The sequence below is a fragment of the Poecilia reticulata genome, linkage group LG8 (assembly GCF_000633615.1).
Source record: "Poecilia reticulata strain Guanapo linkage group LG8, Guppy_female_1.0+MT, whole genome shotgun sequence".
In the NCBI taxonomy this organism is placed as follows: domain Eukaryota; kingdom Metazoa; phylum Chordata; class Actinopteri; order Cyprinodontiformes; family Poeciliidae; genus Poecilia; species Poecilia reticulata.
Window position 1 is genome coordinate 12,282,300 of NC_024338.1, and position 17,293 is coordinate 12,299,592.

At 38.8% G+C, this 17,293-nt stretch overlaps 1 protein-coding gene across 5 annotated transcripts; it reads right to left on the bottom strand.

Annotated features, from left to right (window-relative positions):
• Nucleotides 1-2,521: 2,521 nt before the first annotated feature.
• LOC103468855 (transcription factor MafG) lies at nt 2,522-17,016 on the bottom strand. 5 transcript variants are annotated; one of them, XM_008416227.2, is made up of 4 exons: nt 16,821-17,016; nt 14,799-14,893; nt 5,101-5,173; nt 2,522-4,101 (listed from the first exon to the last, which is right to left on the bottom strand). In XM_008416227.2, exons 3-4 carry the CDS (start codon nt 5,134-5,136, stop codon nt 3,649-3,651), a joined length of 489 nt encoding a protein of 162 aa, XP_008414449.1. In that variant the 5' UTR covers nt 5,137-5,173; nt 14,799-14,893; nt 16,821-17,016; the 3' UTR covers nt 2,522-3,648. The 5 variants fall into 5 exon arrangements, with proteins under 5 accessions (XP_008414449.1, XP_008414448.1, XP_008414446.1 ...); XM_008416226.2 differs by lacking the exon at nt 14,799-14,893; XM_008416224.2 differs by lacking the exons at nt 14,799-14,893; nt 16,821-17,016 and adding an exon at nt 16,092-16,631.
• Nucleotides 17,017-17,293: the final 277 nt, after the last annotated feature.

Here is a 17,293-nt window from a genome sequence, read left to right on the forward strand (position 1 = left end):
GAATCCTTTAGGTCAAAAAAGGGGCCCAATGCTTTTACACTTACTCAGGAAGCAAAACTTCAGGAATAACAACACACATTTTGCAAAAAAAAAACATATGCATCTCAAAACAAAGCAGCAAGAACATTTAAACAACAGACTAACAACTCTGACAATATTAATTTAACCATACACATCTCTCCCACATCTTTCCACTGAGTTGCATATTAAGGGTCACTTTTTTACAACGATCATCAGTACCTACTGCAGCTACATACTATACACCAGTATGCGTGATAAAGAGTCGTCGCCTTCGAGAGGAGATTCAAAGATTGCTCGACAGTGCCACTTGAACACCTTTTAAAGACACTTGACACGAAAAAAGATCAACTCCACAAGACGGCCACGGTAATAAGGACGCCAACATCGATACTGGGCTATGTCAAGAGTCACAAGTACATTTTCCCACAGTTAACCCGTCACCGCAGATAGCTAAGCATGTTGGCAGAGAGAGGGTAGGACGACGTGCGCGTAGACAGTGTAACCAGCACCCAGATCTCGAGACGTGGAGTTTTGCTGAGATGTTTGTTTTTGAGAGTGACAGTAGATTAACACCTCAGTGAGGGCGACCCCTGGCTGAAGTGTGTTCCGTTAATGACGTTGAGCAACTGCGTTCACCTTGACGTGCACAGCTGCTTCAGCGCCGGTTCTCCTTCTACACAACCAGGCGGTGCGACGCTCGGCACGGGGGGAAGCGCTGCTGGCAGCTGCTCTTGATTGTAACTACATGTTCATGCCGTCTCTTTCTACGTGTGCGTTGAAGCCCTTTATGACAAGTAAACTAAATTTAAAAAAAAAACGAAAAAAGGAGAGAAAACAGAGCTGCCATCCATGTTGCCACTTTGCTTCTTATCGAGGACTGTTTGTTTTATTTTTAGTGGCCTGTTTTGTCCTGAGCAAAACAAGCAGGAGCTTAGTGCATACATACAAACCCTCAGTCGAACCATGCCACCTTTAATCTAAAGACCCACGGGTCAATTTACGGAAGATCTGCCTCTTTATTTGGTGGATTATCCAGATATAGGCTTAGGAAACTGCATATTTTATTTCTGCTATCTACAGTTGAAGTCATACATATGCAAGAAGGACAAGAACGGCACATAAATTTTGAGCTTTAAATTGTGCATTTATCCAAGGTAATTATGCAACAAAAAATACGAGTCAGTGCCTAAAGTTTCAATTTATTGTAGATATTTAAATCTACACACAGTCAAACTGTGTGTCGTTTAATTGTCCTGTTGGAACACAAAACTGTGAAGATGTTTAAACTATTTTACCCAAATTATTACCCACAGATTACAGAAAAAATTAGTGCAGATGTGGACTGAAATCTAAAGATTGAGCCATTTGGCCACAATAGTAAGTCCAAGAACTTAAGCTGAGGAAAAAAAATCAAAGCGATATAGATTAATGCAATGATTTCTACAAAGGATAGTTGTAAAATATTCAGTCAGAATGATGTTAGTCTGCTGGTAGCTACAAAAAGTATTAGGTTTGTCGGCACCTTGCTTAGGAAAATCAGTAACACTTTATTTGAAGGGGTGTGCATAAGACTGACATGACACTCATAAACATGACATAACATCTGTCATGAACATAAAGAAGTTTTTATGTATGTCTAGGACTGTTGTCATGAAGTGTCATTCGGTAAATAATGACGCTTTTAATGCAAAGGTGCTCTAAAAATTGCATTAAAATTCCATTACAAATGCCAAGTTTGCATGATTTAGTAAATTATGATAATTTAATGCAAAGTTGGTATTTTTAATGGACTTTCAATGCAACTTTTAGAGCAACTTTGAATTAAAAGTGTCATTATTTACCAAATGACACTTCATGACAACAGTCATAGACATTCATAAAGACTTCTTTATGTTCATGACAGGTGTTGTGTCATGTTTTTGACAGTGTCATGTCAGTCTTATGCACACCCCTTCAAATAAAGTGTTACCGGAAAATCTAGTTAAATAGCATTTGGGGTGCAGACGGACTTGTCCACTCAATTTTTAGATTTAAAAATTCTCAAAGTTGTATGTTATATTGTGTTTACCCCAGAAGAAGGAGAATTATCATTATTATTAATGATAGAAATAGTATGGAAAAATATACATTAAAATACTCCAGTTAATGTCCTTCATGTCAATGAGTGTATGTAAACTTCTGAAAGGAACTGTAGTTAGCATCAAGTAAGTGGCTGGAAAACTAATGAAATCTTCCCAACAATAAAGTTCTTTTTTTTTCAGGTCACGGAGGATATATTTTGAAGGTATCCAACATCAGGTGCAGCATATCTTTAGCTTAAGCTTAATTTAAATTCACAGACTATTTCATTGATATCTGCCTTACACTGCTCACTGACGTAAACTCTTGATGACAATATGATTGGTAACTAACACCGAGAAAGCAGAGGATATCACAGATGCCATTACGCACACAGACAACTGACCTTGTTCACACCACCTAGTTTAGCTCTACAGATTTGTTTTTTTTTTGTTGTTTTTTTTAAATAGCACAGCGTTGACATCTATACAGTGAACAACACCGCCAACTTGCCACTTATACGTCACATTACGCGCTACCCCACTGTACGCGCCTAGTCACTAGAAAAAAGCTATCAGACTTCAATAATAAGCCACTTTCGGTACAATTGCAAAAAAGATGTCACAGGATTTTTTTTTAATGAGTTTTCTTTTTCTGTATTTCTATAAACAATGGAGTTTGATCTACCAAGTAATAAAAACCAAGAACTCGGTGATAGACAAAGTTTTCTACACTTTAACAATTCAAACAGTAAAGCTTGTGTAAAGACGTTCTTTTGGAAATATTTGACGGACATGTTAAGAAGTAATTACAAAAAAATGTAATATATATTTAGAGAGAGAGAGAGATATCTTTTAAAGAAAACGACGTATTTTCTCTATGACCAAAATGAGTGTCCTCACAAATCGTGAGGGTATCACTGTATCAACATTCAGGTTTTCGGACATTGTAGCGGAATCTTGTCATACTGGAATGGCACTCAGCTCTGGAACAATATCGCTAAGATAAATACGCAAGATCTCTTTTTTTTTTTTTTTCCATGTGTGTTTTCAGTGCATACATATATTATTGCATCTACCAGTCATGTCGATAATGACAACTTCACTGAAGCCTTTCACGGATGCATAAACGGAAAYGAACGCTAGGTTTGTCAGCATTGCTTTATGCCTATATCACTGAGAGACACCCAACACCAAAACAAAASAAACTGAAATATCACAAGTTGGACTTAAATTGCTAGTTTTGGGTTAGTTGTTTTGAAGACTTCTGTAGCATTAAGACCAAGAAAGTGACCTTTCATTATTGATCCTTATTCAAGTCAGTGCAAAATAACAAGCAAGAGGGCCTTAACTTGTTAGATTTGATTGAGTCAGTATTAAGAAATCAGAGGTAAATAAAGATGAACAAAATCATCTTAGAAAATGGACGACTGCTGAGTTGCATTGCTCAGAGTGAATCAGGAAGCATTTTATGACTGTTCAAATAAAACGAAAAACACAGGAGACCCTGGACCGTGTTAAAATGCACTGACTAGTTCAGAAGTGAAAATCTGTTTTGCCTGTTTTGCTACTACGACCTGGCCTCCGTTTTGGATTTGACGATGGTGATGACGCTGGTGGCAGCTACTTTACCAGGGATGAGGGGCCCTATCACGGAGGCCATGGGTCCCCTTCCTGTAGTGACGGGGCTGCGCGCCACAGTCCTGGCAAAGCTTTGGAGGGCTTCATACTTTGAGCGCAGAGCATCCAGCTCCACCTTCATGCTTGCATTCTCTGTTGCCAGCTTGTCCACTTCCTGTTGCAGCTGGGCTTTTTGCTTTTCCAGCTCCTCCTTCTGGGTGACCCGCTTCACCCGGCAGCTTGCGGCGTAGCCACGGTTCTTCAGGGTGCGCCGCCTCTGCTTTAGCTGCAGGATCTCTTCTTTAGAGAGCCCCCGTAAATGCTGGTTTAGTTCGCGCACCGACATGGTGACCAGCTCATCGTCCGTTAGACTGGTACCATTTTCCCCAGGCTCCCGCTTCACCTGCAGAGGCAGAGCAATTAGAAATGATCTGACATCAAAACTGGTTTAAAAAAAAAGTCATCATAAGAACTCAGGGTGGGCGATGTAACAATATTAGGTCATGGAGGGTGGGCAATTATTTTTTTTTCCCATTTTTACCAAAAGGCCACATAAGCAATTGTGACTGCTATMAATGATMAGATCATTAGCTGAACACAACTTTTCCAAGCACATATTTGATAATAAACAGAAAATATACATTTAATCATCTTCTGGCAACAGTAGACATTGCAACTGAACAATAAAATGTGACCCACCATCCTGAGAACTGAAACGTTATACTTGTAACCCTTGGGAGTCCCTTCATTTGTGCTCCACCTGTGTCCGTTGGACACAAAAAAATACTATTTTAAAGTTTGACAGAAATTTTTAACAGTGAGCATGTATCAACATATTTTTGCAAAAAATAAAAAATCTATTATTTAATTCAGTCCTCATTACACATGAGAAATATACAGCATTTTTTGGAAATTATAGCCCTTATCCAGGTACAGCCCTGCTTTGAAATACTCACTTTAGAGAAAATAACAGAAGCCAAAATTAGATTATTCCCCCATCCCATAAATGCAAACAATAGTTTGAAGTGTAATCCAAAATTGGTAATTTCAAAAATAGACAGCAACCTTGACTGATAGTTTTATTGTATTTGTGCCTTATATATAAAAAATTGATGGGCTTCTAGTACAAATAAAAAAAAAAAATTCTTAATGGAAAAAAACCCATCAAATTTAAACAAGGAATGATAGAAGAAAAAAATTACAATGATGGTTTATTGAAAAGTACATTTTGAATGTGTCACTGGGACAAAAATGCAAAAAGGACAAGAATTACTCTACTTAGTTAAAAGGTACTACGTTTTGAAATGGAAAAAAAAAATTTAATTTAAATTCAAACACTAAAAAAAATCATAAATTAGGAACAATCCTAATGAAACATTTTTTATCAGACATTGTTTTTTACCTTTAAGGCCTTGTTTCCTTTGTTTATGGTATTCATGCCACAAGAGAAGCCTCCACCTGTACTGCTGGTTGTTCTGTGAAAAGTCATAATCATAAAAAATAAATAAATATTGCTGTCAAAAGAACAAATTAATTTCAGTGCAAAATATTATATTTCTGGCAAATAGGCTCCAGCCTGACTTTGACCCAAAAATATAAAGTAGGTCAAGGACTTCAGACATCCTTCTCAGTGATACCAAGAGTGTTGAATGAGAACTCTTTATGCATTCATCAGAACAAACAAATAATTTGACGCTATGTCTGCCTCAAACGTAAATCAGGTTGATTTTAAACAGGACATGCAATTTAGAGGAAAGTACATAAACCTTCTGCGGCRTCGTCAACAAGGATTATTGGGAGTTGAATGCAGGATGCCGTTAAAACTGGCTGGCAGCACTCCGCAATATCTCAGAAAACAGAGTTCGTTCTCCCAGGTACACAGGGCAGCGAGCTACCCAGTCTAGACAGTCGCACCTGTCTTGGAATCAGCTCGGCTATAATCCCACAAATCAATAAAGGGGACGTAACTAGTGCAGAGCCCAGAATAACCAGGCTGCAATGCAGTTTAATTTTTGTTGTGTCAGTACAGAGGGAACACCCAGGGAAGCTGTGTGAGTGAGAAATGTAACCAAGGGGTGTAAAGACAGAAGGTCGAATGCTGTCTATCGGGTGAGCTCCATCATAAGACGAGACACAAAAACGCACACACACACACACACTCGCGCACACGCACACACACACACACACACACACACACACACACACACACACAGAGTTGTGACTGTGAGTTTTGCTCTGCACGCAATAAATGCTGTGTCAGCGACACCCACCACAGTCCGCCCACCCAGCACACTGCCTCCGTAAGCTGATTTACACAGCCAGCAGTGTTACTACATAAACAAACACATGCTGGATTTCTTCTTCTTTCTTTTTTTTTTATTTCAGACAGCATCACACCAAATAAAGTACAAAAAGCTACAGCGACTGTGTGTGATGGTGTGTGCACGCAAGTGAGTGTTTTTGGCCTCCGAGCACATTAAGCCAGTCACGTATGATGTGTGGAGAAAGCTCAGTGAGGTAAGACAAGGAAAAAACAGATGAGTCGCAGCTCTGAAGTGCACAATAAGAAGGCCGGGAGATTACCATGGCAACAAAAGGGGAGCTACAGGTGGACCGGTCACCTGAGCCAAACAGGGAGAGACAGACGCTTGTTAAAAATGACCTGAATACGACACGACTGCACAGGCTGGGGACATAACATGGGGTCAGATTGTGACTGGAATTTTTTTGATGCTTTTCACTCTAAAAGATAAAGTCCTCTTAAAAACAGCAGTGTTCCGCTGTAATGTGGTTGCATCCCACCCCGCCTTCAGCGGACTTTTTAAATGTGGTGTTTTCATCCCTGATGGGCTGGCTATGAATAGTCGTATGATAGTAACACCTACTTTTTACAGGCCGTTGCAGTGACTCATTTCCAGTAAGCATTTGGACCACAGATGCAAAGCGTAATGGGATAATGGTCTGTCTGATGATGCACAGATAATGGACAAACAGACAGGAAAGCATGAGGCTAATAGCTGTTAGGATAAGAGCGAGAAAAAAGAAAGAGCTACGGCTGCACTGATCAAGCTTTTCACAACCAATACCAATTTCCTCCATTTTTTTTGTTTTGATGAATAAAACTTTGATAMATTTATTTTCTTCTAATTTTATTACAGTGACTATTTTGTTCCAAAGATAAGGTTATCTTCATTTATGCATCATAACATACRTCCCTGCCATTTTTCTTATTTTTAATAATCTGAAGGCAGGGCAGAACAATACACGATATAGGTTGATGCATTTATAAACTAAAAATTGTGGAAGTTCTTTGACGTGTGTAAGAACGAAATGAAAGGTACTTAATAAATAGCAAAATCAAGTAAAAATTGGTTGCTAGCAATATCTGGTAGCTTGGTTTAAAAAGTGCTAACATTTTCCACTTTAATCAGATGTTAGAGAAAGCATTTGAATGAAGAGGACTTTCCTCTAACCTTATGAATCTCAGAGTCACACACTACAACTATTAAACACTATTATAACGATTATAAAACATCTGCTTTTTTTAGCARGAGTAAATGTCATTTTATGTGTTACTTTTTGATTTTGACGTAAACACAATATATTGCATTTTATTTTTTTACCCAAGGTTATTATAAAGTGGGAATATCATGCTACCGTGCCTATTAAAGATACGCGTTCTGTCACACAGCTGTGCGAAGGCATGGCTTGGCATTCTGAAAGCTCACCATATGACACCAAGGAAAGATTGTGTCCAGGCTGCAAGCCTCCAGCACAGGCTGCTGCCAACAGACGGCTAGCAATGACAGGGCATGGCAGAACAACACAGACAAGGTCCAATGCACAGCTGCTCCCTTCCACTGCCGGGCATGTCATACCTCACAGAGACAAAGAGGCATCCACACAAATAGAGAAGCCAGGGAGAGGAAAACACACCTACAATTTTCTGCAGAAATGACAAGAGGATGTCAGAGGTGCTCCAGTGAGTTATTTGATAGTGACAGGATGGCTTTAAGTTCAATAATTCAAACAAAAACAAAAAGTCCTGCAGCATATTGCCTCGCATTAAAAATTCCAGGCCTTTAGTGAGCATCTAGCCATCGGAGCAGTAGGTGAATTCTGCAGCTTGGAGCGCAGGGGGCATTGCAGGTGGGGACRCAGACGTCTTTTGTGGATGCTTGCTGAATTTTTATGAATCGCCTGGAAGAACGCTGACAAATCAGGGCTGATTGCTTGTGGAGGAGAGACATCACACCCACAGGAAATAGAAAAATGCTGAGTATGGTCACCCACAGAAAAGGAATGGTGAGAGACAGACAGAGAGAGAGAGAGAGAGAGAGAGAGAAAAAGAGAAGACGAGATGAAAAGAAAGAGAGACGAAAAAGCCTTGTGTGAAATGCGTGGTCGGCACATTTAGAGGTGCTTGAGTAGAGCAGGTTGAGGTAAAAAAAAAAAATACTGATCTCAGCAAGGACCAAAACCAAGGAGCCAATTAGAAGTTGTGAAGTTGAGCCAACACAATAAGAGCAGGCCAGCCGACCATCAGAAGCAGTCTCTGTTCATCCAAATCTACAAAGGCAAGCTCAGGTTCACATTCAAGAATGATAATAAAAAATAAATAGAAAAATCTGCCCTCTTATAAAGGCTGATGTAAYATGATAGATTTGGCTGTAAGCCAGCGGCCTGCCTTAAAGATCTCGTCACAGGATTTCTCCAGGGGGATGCCAAGGATGAACACCATTAGCTGGGGGACTTTTTGTTGATGGGGATCCAGAGCCAAGGCTCCCGTGCACTGTGTCCCGATGGTGAATATTTATCACTGTCGTTTACAGCCTGAAATGGGAGGGGGATGGTGGTGGGGTGTACCAGGGGTTTGGAAGCAGAATAGAGATACTCAGGAGGTGATTCTTCAAGGATACATCCAAGGCCCTTCTATCAACAACTGTCTCAAAATGGCGGCAGGCTGGTGGGGGCTGGGCGGAGGTTATATTTCTGGGGACTGGAGGTGGCACGCATGGTGGTTCGGGGCTGCAGGGAGAGCCATCTCCACTTGACAGCAGTGTAACGAGATTATCAGGGCCATGAGAGCAAACAAAAACCCCTGAAACCTGCCTCAGAATCCAGATTACGACAGCGCCTGCTGCCTGAATACTAAACAAAGCTGGGAAGGACTAACAGGATACAAGATTTGCTCCGCCAAGGTAGTGGATTTCACATCGCCTAATACAAAAGGTATCTGCAAAGAGACGGAAAACTGAAATCACACAAGTGCATACATATAAAAAATGCCATGATCAATTCTTGCAAAGCAGCTTCTAAAMACTTGGTTCTGGCAGCTTGATAATAAGTTAAATAAAACTAGACAGGGGAGATGCACGATGAGAAAGGCTGGTCCCTGGGTCTATTCCTCTCTTCACCAATTCATACCCACATATTGCCATGTCCTAAGCCTACCAGCTTGTTTCTTTTGGTAATAAGGCATTGGGGTAAATTAATAAAATTAAAAACGTACACGAAAATGGGCTAACTGAATTCTAAATATAAGGAACTATGGAGCTGAATTAAAACAGTAAAGATAAGTAAYCTCCTTCTGGTAAGTATTATTTTCTTGAAGCCACAGAACTTACAATAGACAAAGTAGATAATGAATAATTGTCAGAACTGATGCCTAATGTTTTTCTATCACATTCACCCAGTGCCACAAACAGGAACACATTCGTGCCCCAATACGCAGATTGGTAAGTATACCTGGCCCAAAGTAAACTTGAATCAAACACAATTTTAAGATTCCAGGACAAATACCTTTCTGGAACCGCTACCAGTCCCAGCTATGCCAGAATTATAAAACTGTACAGCTTAAAAACATTGGAATGTTTTATTAAAATTGATGCCACAGTTTAATAATGCAACTAAGCAGATGCCAGAGAAAGTGCTGACAGTAAGTCTATTTCTTTTCAAAGATCCAGCTCCCTGTGTGGGCTCTCTTAGATGTCTGCTGATTGCCTTTTATTTTTATTAACAAAAGCTGTTTCATTATGTTATACATTTACTCTTAAAATGTACAAATAGTGAGAGCTTATTTCTCACTCTAGAAAAGTAGGCACAGATATTGTCCTTCATTGTTAGCCAACAGAGTAAAGACAAAACTCTCAAAATAAAATGTATTTGGTTATTTAAATGAATGTAAAAAAAATAGTGGTGCATAAAGAATAAAAAAATAATAATTATATATATTTTCAACTACAAAATGCTTGGACGATTTCTGTTTTTATTTTTTACTGTTGAATCAGCCTAACGTAAACAAATAAATATTTTGAGCATTTTGTCATTCCAAATCTAACCCCGTAAAGACAACTGCTGATTTGAAGTCGATAATTTTACTGATTATCAAGCTTTCCACTTTGTTTTTATTAACATAAAAAAGGCTAATGTTGATTACCTAAGTTACATTAACAGGCAAGCAAAGGAAATTAAAAAGCTATACTAGCGTTTGCTCGTTGAGTCAATCTTGTATCTAGACTTCATTTGCCGTCTTATTCGATTGTTCTTACAGAGTTGAGATGATTTAATGTAATCAGCCAGCATTTTGAAGCCGTACGCCACAAGCACCCCACCTSAAGAACTCATCGCGCCTGAACAGACGCCCTACTTTCAGCACCTCCCTTCTAATTCAGATTCAAAAAGATCACCCAGAAACTCAGATCTAATCATTTSTCCTGTCAGCTGAGCTAAGTCAATTATCAAGCAAGCTGCATGTGTCGGGAGGCATTTAACTGCAAATTAAAAATCAGACTCCTCTGATCGCTCTGGAGGAGAGATATGGGCTGAGTGGTGCAAACTTAAGGATGGAGAAACTGTGTACAAGTGCATCTGAGCAACAGTAAGGTACGATGGGAAGAGAGGTGGGAAGCCATTAACTACTAAGTATTCAGAGCGTGAAATAAGACTGACAAAAACAGCAAGGAGGGGAATCATTCAGTGGCTTTCAGAGTGGAAATGTGATCTGCTTGTAGTAAAAGGGAAATACTCATCTATGTTCTTTTGTACAGTAAAGGCTCCAAAAATAAAACTAATCAAATTTTTATGTGATCTCTGTTGTTGAYATAACATCTCAAAATGAGGGGCCAGTGGACAGCTTGTCAAACATTTTAATAGATTTGCCAGTCTCTGCTCGATTGTACGCTGCAACTGCAGTACTACACTATTTAGTAACAAACATTAAACAGACAACTGTTACAAATGATGACAATAATATGACTGTGTAATTATTGTGACAGGCATTAGAGTGGCTGCCAGTTTAGATTCTCTGTAAACAGCACTGATTTGAACTCCAGCAGAGAAAGGAAACTCAGCCGACAATTTAGAGTTTTCTTTTATTTTTATTATCGAGCTCTTCTTAAGAGGTTTTCTGTCCTCACAGCCTACACATACACAAGTAATGACACCTTCACCCGTTGACTGTTCATCCCAATGCCTGCAAAAACATGGGCCACTAGCTTTGATAGCTTACATGTTAATAAGGTCCCCCTTGAAAATGAGATCTGGATCTCAATGGGGTTTACCTGGTTAAATAAAGGAAATTAAAAAAATAATAAAAAAAAAATAAGCAGAACTAATACAGACTTTGTGTAAAATTGCTATAAAAATATTAGGTTCATGACTAAAAATAAAATAGAAATGTACAAGTAAAAAAATACTATTTGAAATCAGTTTTAAAAAGTTAAGCCAAATCATACATGATTATATTTCAATATYCATTGCTTTCAGATCAAATACACATGAAACATCAAATTTCCAGAATAATTTCCACCTCACTTTTTTTCTTTAGCAAGTAAATTGAAACATATGCCGYTTAGTGTGTTGTTTGGGTAACTTATAATCAGGTTTTAATATTAATTCAAATAAATTAGTAGTAAAATATTAAAACTTCACATGAGAAGATTAGTCTTTTAAAATACAAAAAAATATCTGTAAAAAAATGGTTTTGTCCAATTTGTTCCATCTCTTGTGAATCCCATTGTCTTCTATAATTATTTATCTTTCATCTGATTCCAAAAGTTTGATAATTTAGGAAAAAAATTTCACCTAAAAAAAAAAGAAAAAAGAAAAAAAAAGATATTTGCCAGAATTGTAACCGAGTATATCAGGGGTACAGCTCAGGTTGACAGCTTCTGACACAAAGTCAGAGAAGCAAGGCAGACATGGCTTGAACATTTGTGGAGGCAGGTTAGTGGATATATTGGTGAAAARGTGTTGAATATGAAGCTGCCATGGAAAAGGTGAAGAGAAAAACCACATAAAAAGGTGCATGGGTGTAGTGAAGAAGGATATTCAAAGATTGGTGTGACAGAGGAGTGTGCTGCAGGCGGSTTCAGATGGAAGTGGAGGATGTGTTGTGGCGACCCCTCAACAGTGCAGCTAAAAGAATAAGAAGAATTTGCCAGAATTGTTCCCATTTTGTGTTTTCCCTTGTTATAATAAGGTAATTTATGTTGATCGCATCACAAACAAGAAAAAACAACAACAAATAAACAAAGAAGCTACCACCATCCACGGAATAAAAAAAAATTTAAAAAAAGCACGCGGCACATTATCTCAACTTCTGAATCCAGTCCATGTTGGTTTAAAGTGAAAACATGAATCACTGCCCTCAGGGACGTTTTTGTATTTTTTTTTTTAAAGTCGCTCATGAAATGAGGTTTATTTAAAAGGACTAGTTTGTGCTCTCCGATGTTTTCTAGTCTTACAGAATCTATTTTCAGGCTCGGCCGCCACTATTTACTCTCCGAGCTGCTCCGTCAGTACAAGCAGCAGGCTGGGAGAAGAGACTCTGGACCTTCAACTGCATCTGCCTGGAGGACTTGCTTAAACAGGAAGAGAATATATTGTGATACTCTGGCAGAGGAAGTAAAGGTTGAGGGCAACCAACATCGGTATACAGAAAAACCTTGCTGCTTACTGTAGAACTGGCATTTTTGAGGATATATTGTATTGACCTGACATCGTAACCTTTTGAAGCACAAATGCAGACCAGATTTATTAGTAGCATTTCAATAATGAAAACTTAACAAAATATTATAACGGCATAAAGACAAGTCACTTTTTCATATCTTTTTCTCCTATTGTTTTTTATTATTCAAACTGATTCAAAGAGCTGAATTTCTACAGAAAAAATGCAACACAAAAACAAGAGATTAGTTACATCTATGTGATTTTCCCCAAGCAAAACCTGATACTGAAGCAAATTTATTAAAAAAATTCTAAATATCTTACTTTAGGATAATTTTGAATTTTGAAAACATTTATTTGTTTGCTCCGTCTTACATGTTCCTCACTGAATCCTTCAAAAGACGACTGCACATGTTTTTAATGCTCCCAAAAACAACATTAGGGAGCTAATCAAACATTTAAAGTATGTTATCACTTAAGAATTTGGTTACACCGAGTTGCTTAATATCATTCACAAAAGAAGGACATAAAAATAAATCATTTAATTTTCTATTCATCAAAACTTGCAATTTTTAGCCGATTAAAGGAACCCAATAGCAAGTGGTTCAGTAATTAAAAAAAAAAAAAGTATTTTCTTCGAAATATCTGAATTGATGCATACATGGGGAAAACCTTGAAATTTCTTCATTGCTGTTAGAACATAAAGTATACTCAAAACTGTATCTTTTAAAAAAAAGTCTAATTGGTACACAATTACGCAATCCCAGGAGCTATTTAATAGAACTGTCCCCAAACACTTTTACAAATAAAATGAAAAGATATACATAATTTAATAACTCAGTTTTGTGGATCTTTGCTATTATTAACAGAAGTATCAATCAGAGATTGAATCAACCTATTATTCAGCTCACTTAAATCTGTTTATTAAATCACAAAATGCATTTGAATTTATATACTGATCAACCAGCACTGTGTGCTTTGATTTATTTACTTTTTTTACTTTTACCATTATACATTTTTATGAATAAATGAAAATAATCTTACAGTTGGATTTAAAACTATTACCACTCTCAAAGAAGCTGCAGCACATGTGTTTTATGTGTCACAGTCCTTAGAAAAACAGACAAAAAGTAATCAGTCAAAATGTAAATTGTTAAGTCAGCCCTTAAAAAAAATTCTAATCAGTACTGGCCAGGAAAAGTGTGACAAGTGTAAATCTAAATCCAGTGTATACTAGCAGTTTGCAGTTCTCACACAATCCTCCAATGGATCTTCACAATGTGGTAGCTTTAAAACAAGCTCCTACTATTCTAAACCTTCTCGGAAAGTAAGACACCTACTAGGAACGGTCCTAGTTATGTCTTTTTAAGTACCTGAAAAAAATGCAAGGAGATCAACTCTGAGGCTTTCACTAGTTTTATCTTGACTTTGTTTTTACAGCATTACAGGGATTTTTTTTTAAATCACTTGCTTCCCCCTAAGAGTTTAAAGCTGATCTGTTCCGCGCAGAATTTAGTCAAGATAAAGAATGAAAGGCTAGCCATGAGAAAGACGCACACTTATGCTCATCACGTTTACTCCACTAAATTCTGAGTAAACAGAGAGCCCTAATGAACACAGCATGTCTAAGTCAAGCTCCAAGAAATCCATCAAACACACTTTTTCGACTCTATCTGGATGAAAGTATTACTTTGAGGAGTGAAGGGGGGCATATCGCAATGCTTAGCAATCCTAATCCGCAGCACACTTGCAAGAGGTTTCATCACCAACATTCCCTCCCTATTCCAAAAGGAGAGGGCTGAAAAAAAAAAATATTGATCTTTTCCCTTCCTTCCTCCAAGGCATTTCTATTTCCCTGTGSAGCTTAAGCAGCACTTTTGTGGACAAATCCTGCATTTGTGTTCCTTTCTGGAGGCTAATAATTGTCCTGAATAGGCGTAACGACTCCCAAAGCGCAGCTGAGTTGGCTGTACAGTGGTGTTGGTGGCCAGACTGTACCTCTGTGCACAGCTAAGTCTTGCTTCGTGTTTCATCAACCTCACATATCCTCTTCCACCCGCCGCCGCCGCCTGCCCACTACAAGCAACGCCACTGGGTATGAGTTGTGCACTCAGTTCACCTCTACAATACCTAGCTTTATTTTATTCTCACCACCTCAATGAAAGAGGAGATAAATCTAAGAGCTCATCTCCGCCATTCTCTGCCTCCGTCCGACGCTTATATGGACCATCATCTTTCCTCGTTACCTGCAGAGAGAGGCAGGGCAATGGGCATTACGCTTTATTGCAAAGCCAAGCTTCTGATGTACGATTGCCCTGTCTGCTAAACACACTTCAATGCGCTCCCCCTCTCTTGCATGAACAAAGATGATGAAATAAGTTGGGATATCTGTGCAAGAATGGGCAACTTCTATGTGTTTTAGCCCTGGCTATGTGTGCTCAACAGTTTCCAAGGTGACTTTTCAAATTGCACAGAGACTATCCATGGATAATTCATTACCTGCAACCCCTCTATAAGCTCTAATAGGCAGCAAATTTCATCATGTCACACTCAGGGAAACAAGAGCAGCTGTCATCCCAAAATTAAAGTAATTAAGAGCTGCAAGACTTTAAAATAAATCATAAGGAAGGTTAATCTTAAAAGATACTATTCACATCATGCCTCATTCAATATTAAAATATACATCTAAATGCTAATTTTCAGGTGGTGTTTTTGTATTTATTTTAAATTATCAAACAACAATTAGATATGACCCCATTTCAAAACGATATTTGATTAAAAATATTAAAACACACAATATCTGCTTATTGTGCAATTAAAAAAGACAAGGTTTTTGACATCGCGGTTGACACCTAAGCATTTAGTCTAAATGTGTTTGTTGATGTACATCATGACAGCGCTGCAATAAAAAGCCACATTCTCAGCGGAATGTCGATGAGGCTATTGATAAAATTGCCTGATGGGTCATCACTTGATGCTGATGGCTTGGGGAAAGATGAGAGATCAGCAACCAGATCTCCATCCGTCTCCTACTAATAACGACGGGCTCGGTGATAAACATCGACACTCATCTGGCGAGCAGACCTTTGTCCGGTGGTGCCATATTTCGGGGTGGATTCTGACTAAGAGAGCGCCTAAATACATCATTGTGATGATTCAGCATGATAAAAATATCGCGCCTTCTAGTTGGGATTTTAAAATGAAACAATACTGATGAGGGACGCAAAATCCGACGGGTCTGATTTGACGATCATTTCAAATAGTAGTGAGATGAATTAAGATCACTCCAGGTGAAGCAATTCAACAACGAAGAGGATGGTGTGGAAGCGATTTCCTGGAAGATCAAATTCATGCACATACAAAAAGCGACATCATCATGCTGTGATTTCTAATAATCGCGTTCGCTTCGGACCAAAAATGTCACAAAAGGACACTGCAACCAACCTGATCTGGCAACACCGCTGGCTGGCTCGTTCCTTCGCACAACGAGGTGATGAAGCAGCAGGTTTGACCAGCGAGAAGCGCATGAGTTGACAAACCCCACAGAGAGGCGCTCAGACACGGTGGGCAAGCAAAGCACACCGGGCGTAATAACACAGAGCAAACTAATTATGGCAAAGGGGAACCTGCACAGGTTACAAGCTGGTTACACGCTCTTGACATTCCGCGACTCAACCTCTCGGCGCCCCGCTCGTGTGAAAGTGGCAAACAACTCCCCGCCTACAAAAACAAGCAAGCAAGCAATGCGATGCAAGCAAGCGAGGAAATCCCCGAGCCTCTGTCTGCACATTACAACTGTGGCACCGAGCCATTCTTCGCGGGATGGGAATTGGCCACCAGGTGCGAAACGGATGGCAAATCCCGCTCCGCGAGCACTAAAATCTGAATGTTTTCCCCTTTATTCGCATTTTACGAGCGTACAAAAGATTAGCCCTGCATAGTAAGAGCACAACCTCTTCCACTAAGCCACTATGTAACGTACCAGGTTTGAACTTTCAAAATAAACCCCCTAGTAATAARATAAACACGTGCTTTAAGCGSTCGAGTAYAGCGGACGCTTTAGTTTGAAAACCGTTTGTGGGAGCTAATACAGTTAGCTTGACGAGCTAACTGTGCTAATACATCTCTGCACACTCAGCACAACAACAGCGAGTCGCTTCGCTTTCCACTCACCTGAATTTCAAACGATGTAGCTCCCTGAAGTCAGAGCTGCCAAACTCTTCTTCTCAAACCGCGGTGAGGAGGAGCGAGCATTACAAATAAATATGAATTTGGTTTTAGCAGCAAAAAAATGAAAAAAAAGAAAAAAAGGMKCGATTTCCAGATATAAGCTCGTGCGCTCCTTGTTGATTGCTTTCTTGTACCAAAGCCAGACGTCATCGTGTTTGGTCACGTGTCTCCATTCATGAAAGGTCCACTTTCCTCAAAAGAAAAGCAAACATTTCAATACTAATAATAGAAAAAAAAAACACTTAGCGCCTATTGTTATATTGAAAACTGCTTACATTTGCTGTGCCTAAATAAACAGAGACTGCAAATGTACCTTAAATCAGAAAACAGCATTTGACAGAATTATAATTAATGTAATCATTAAAATATTACATTTTTTAAAAAGTATTTTTCTTTCGTTTTTTCTACTATAAAAT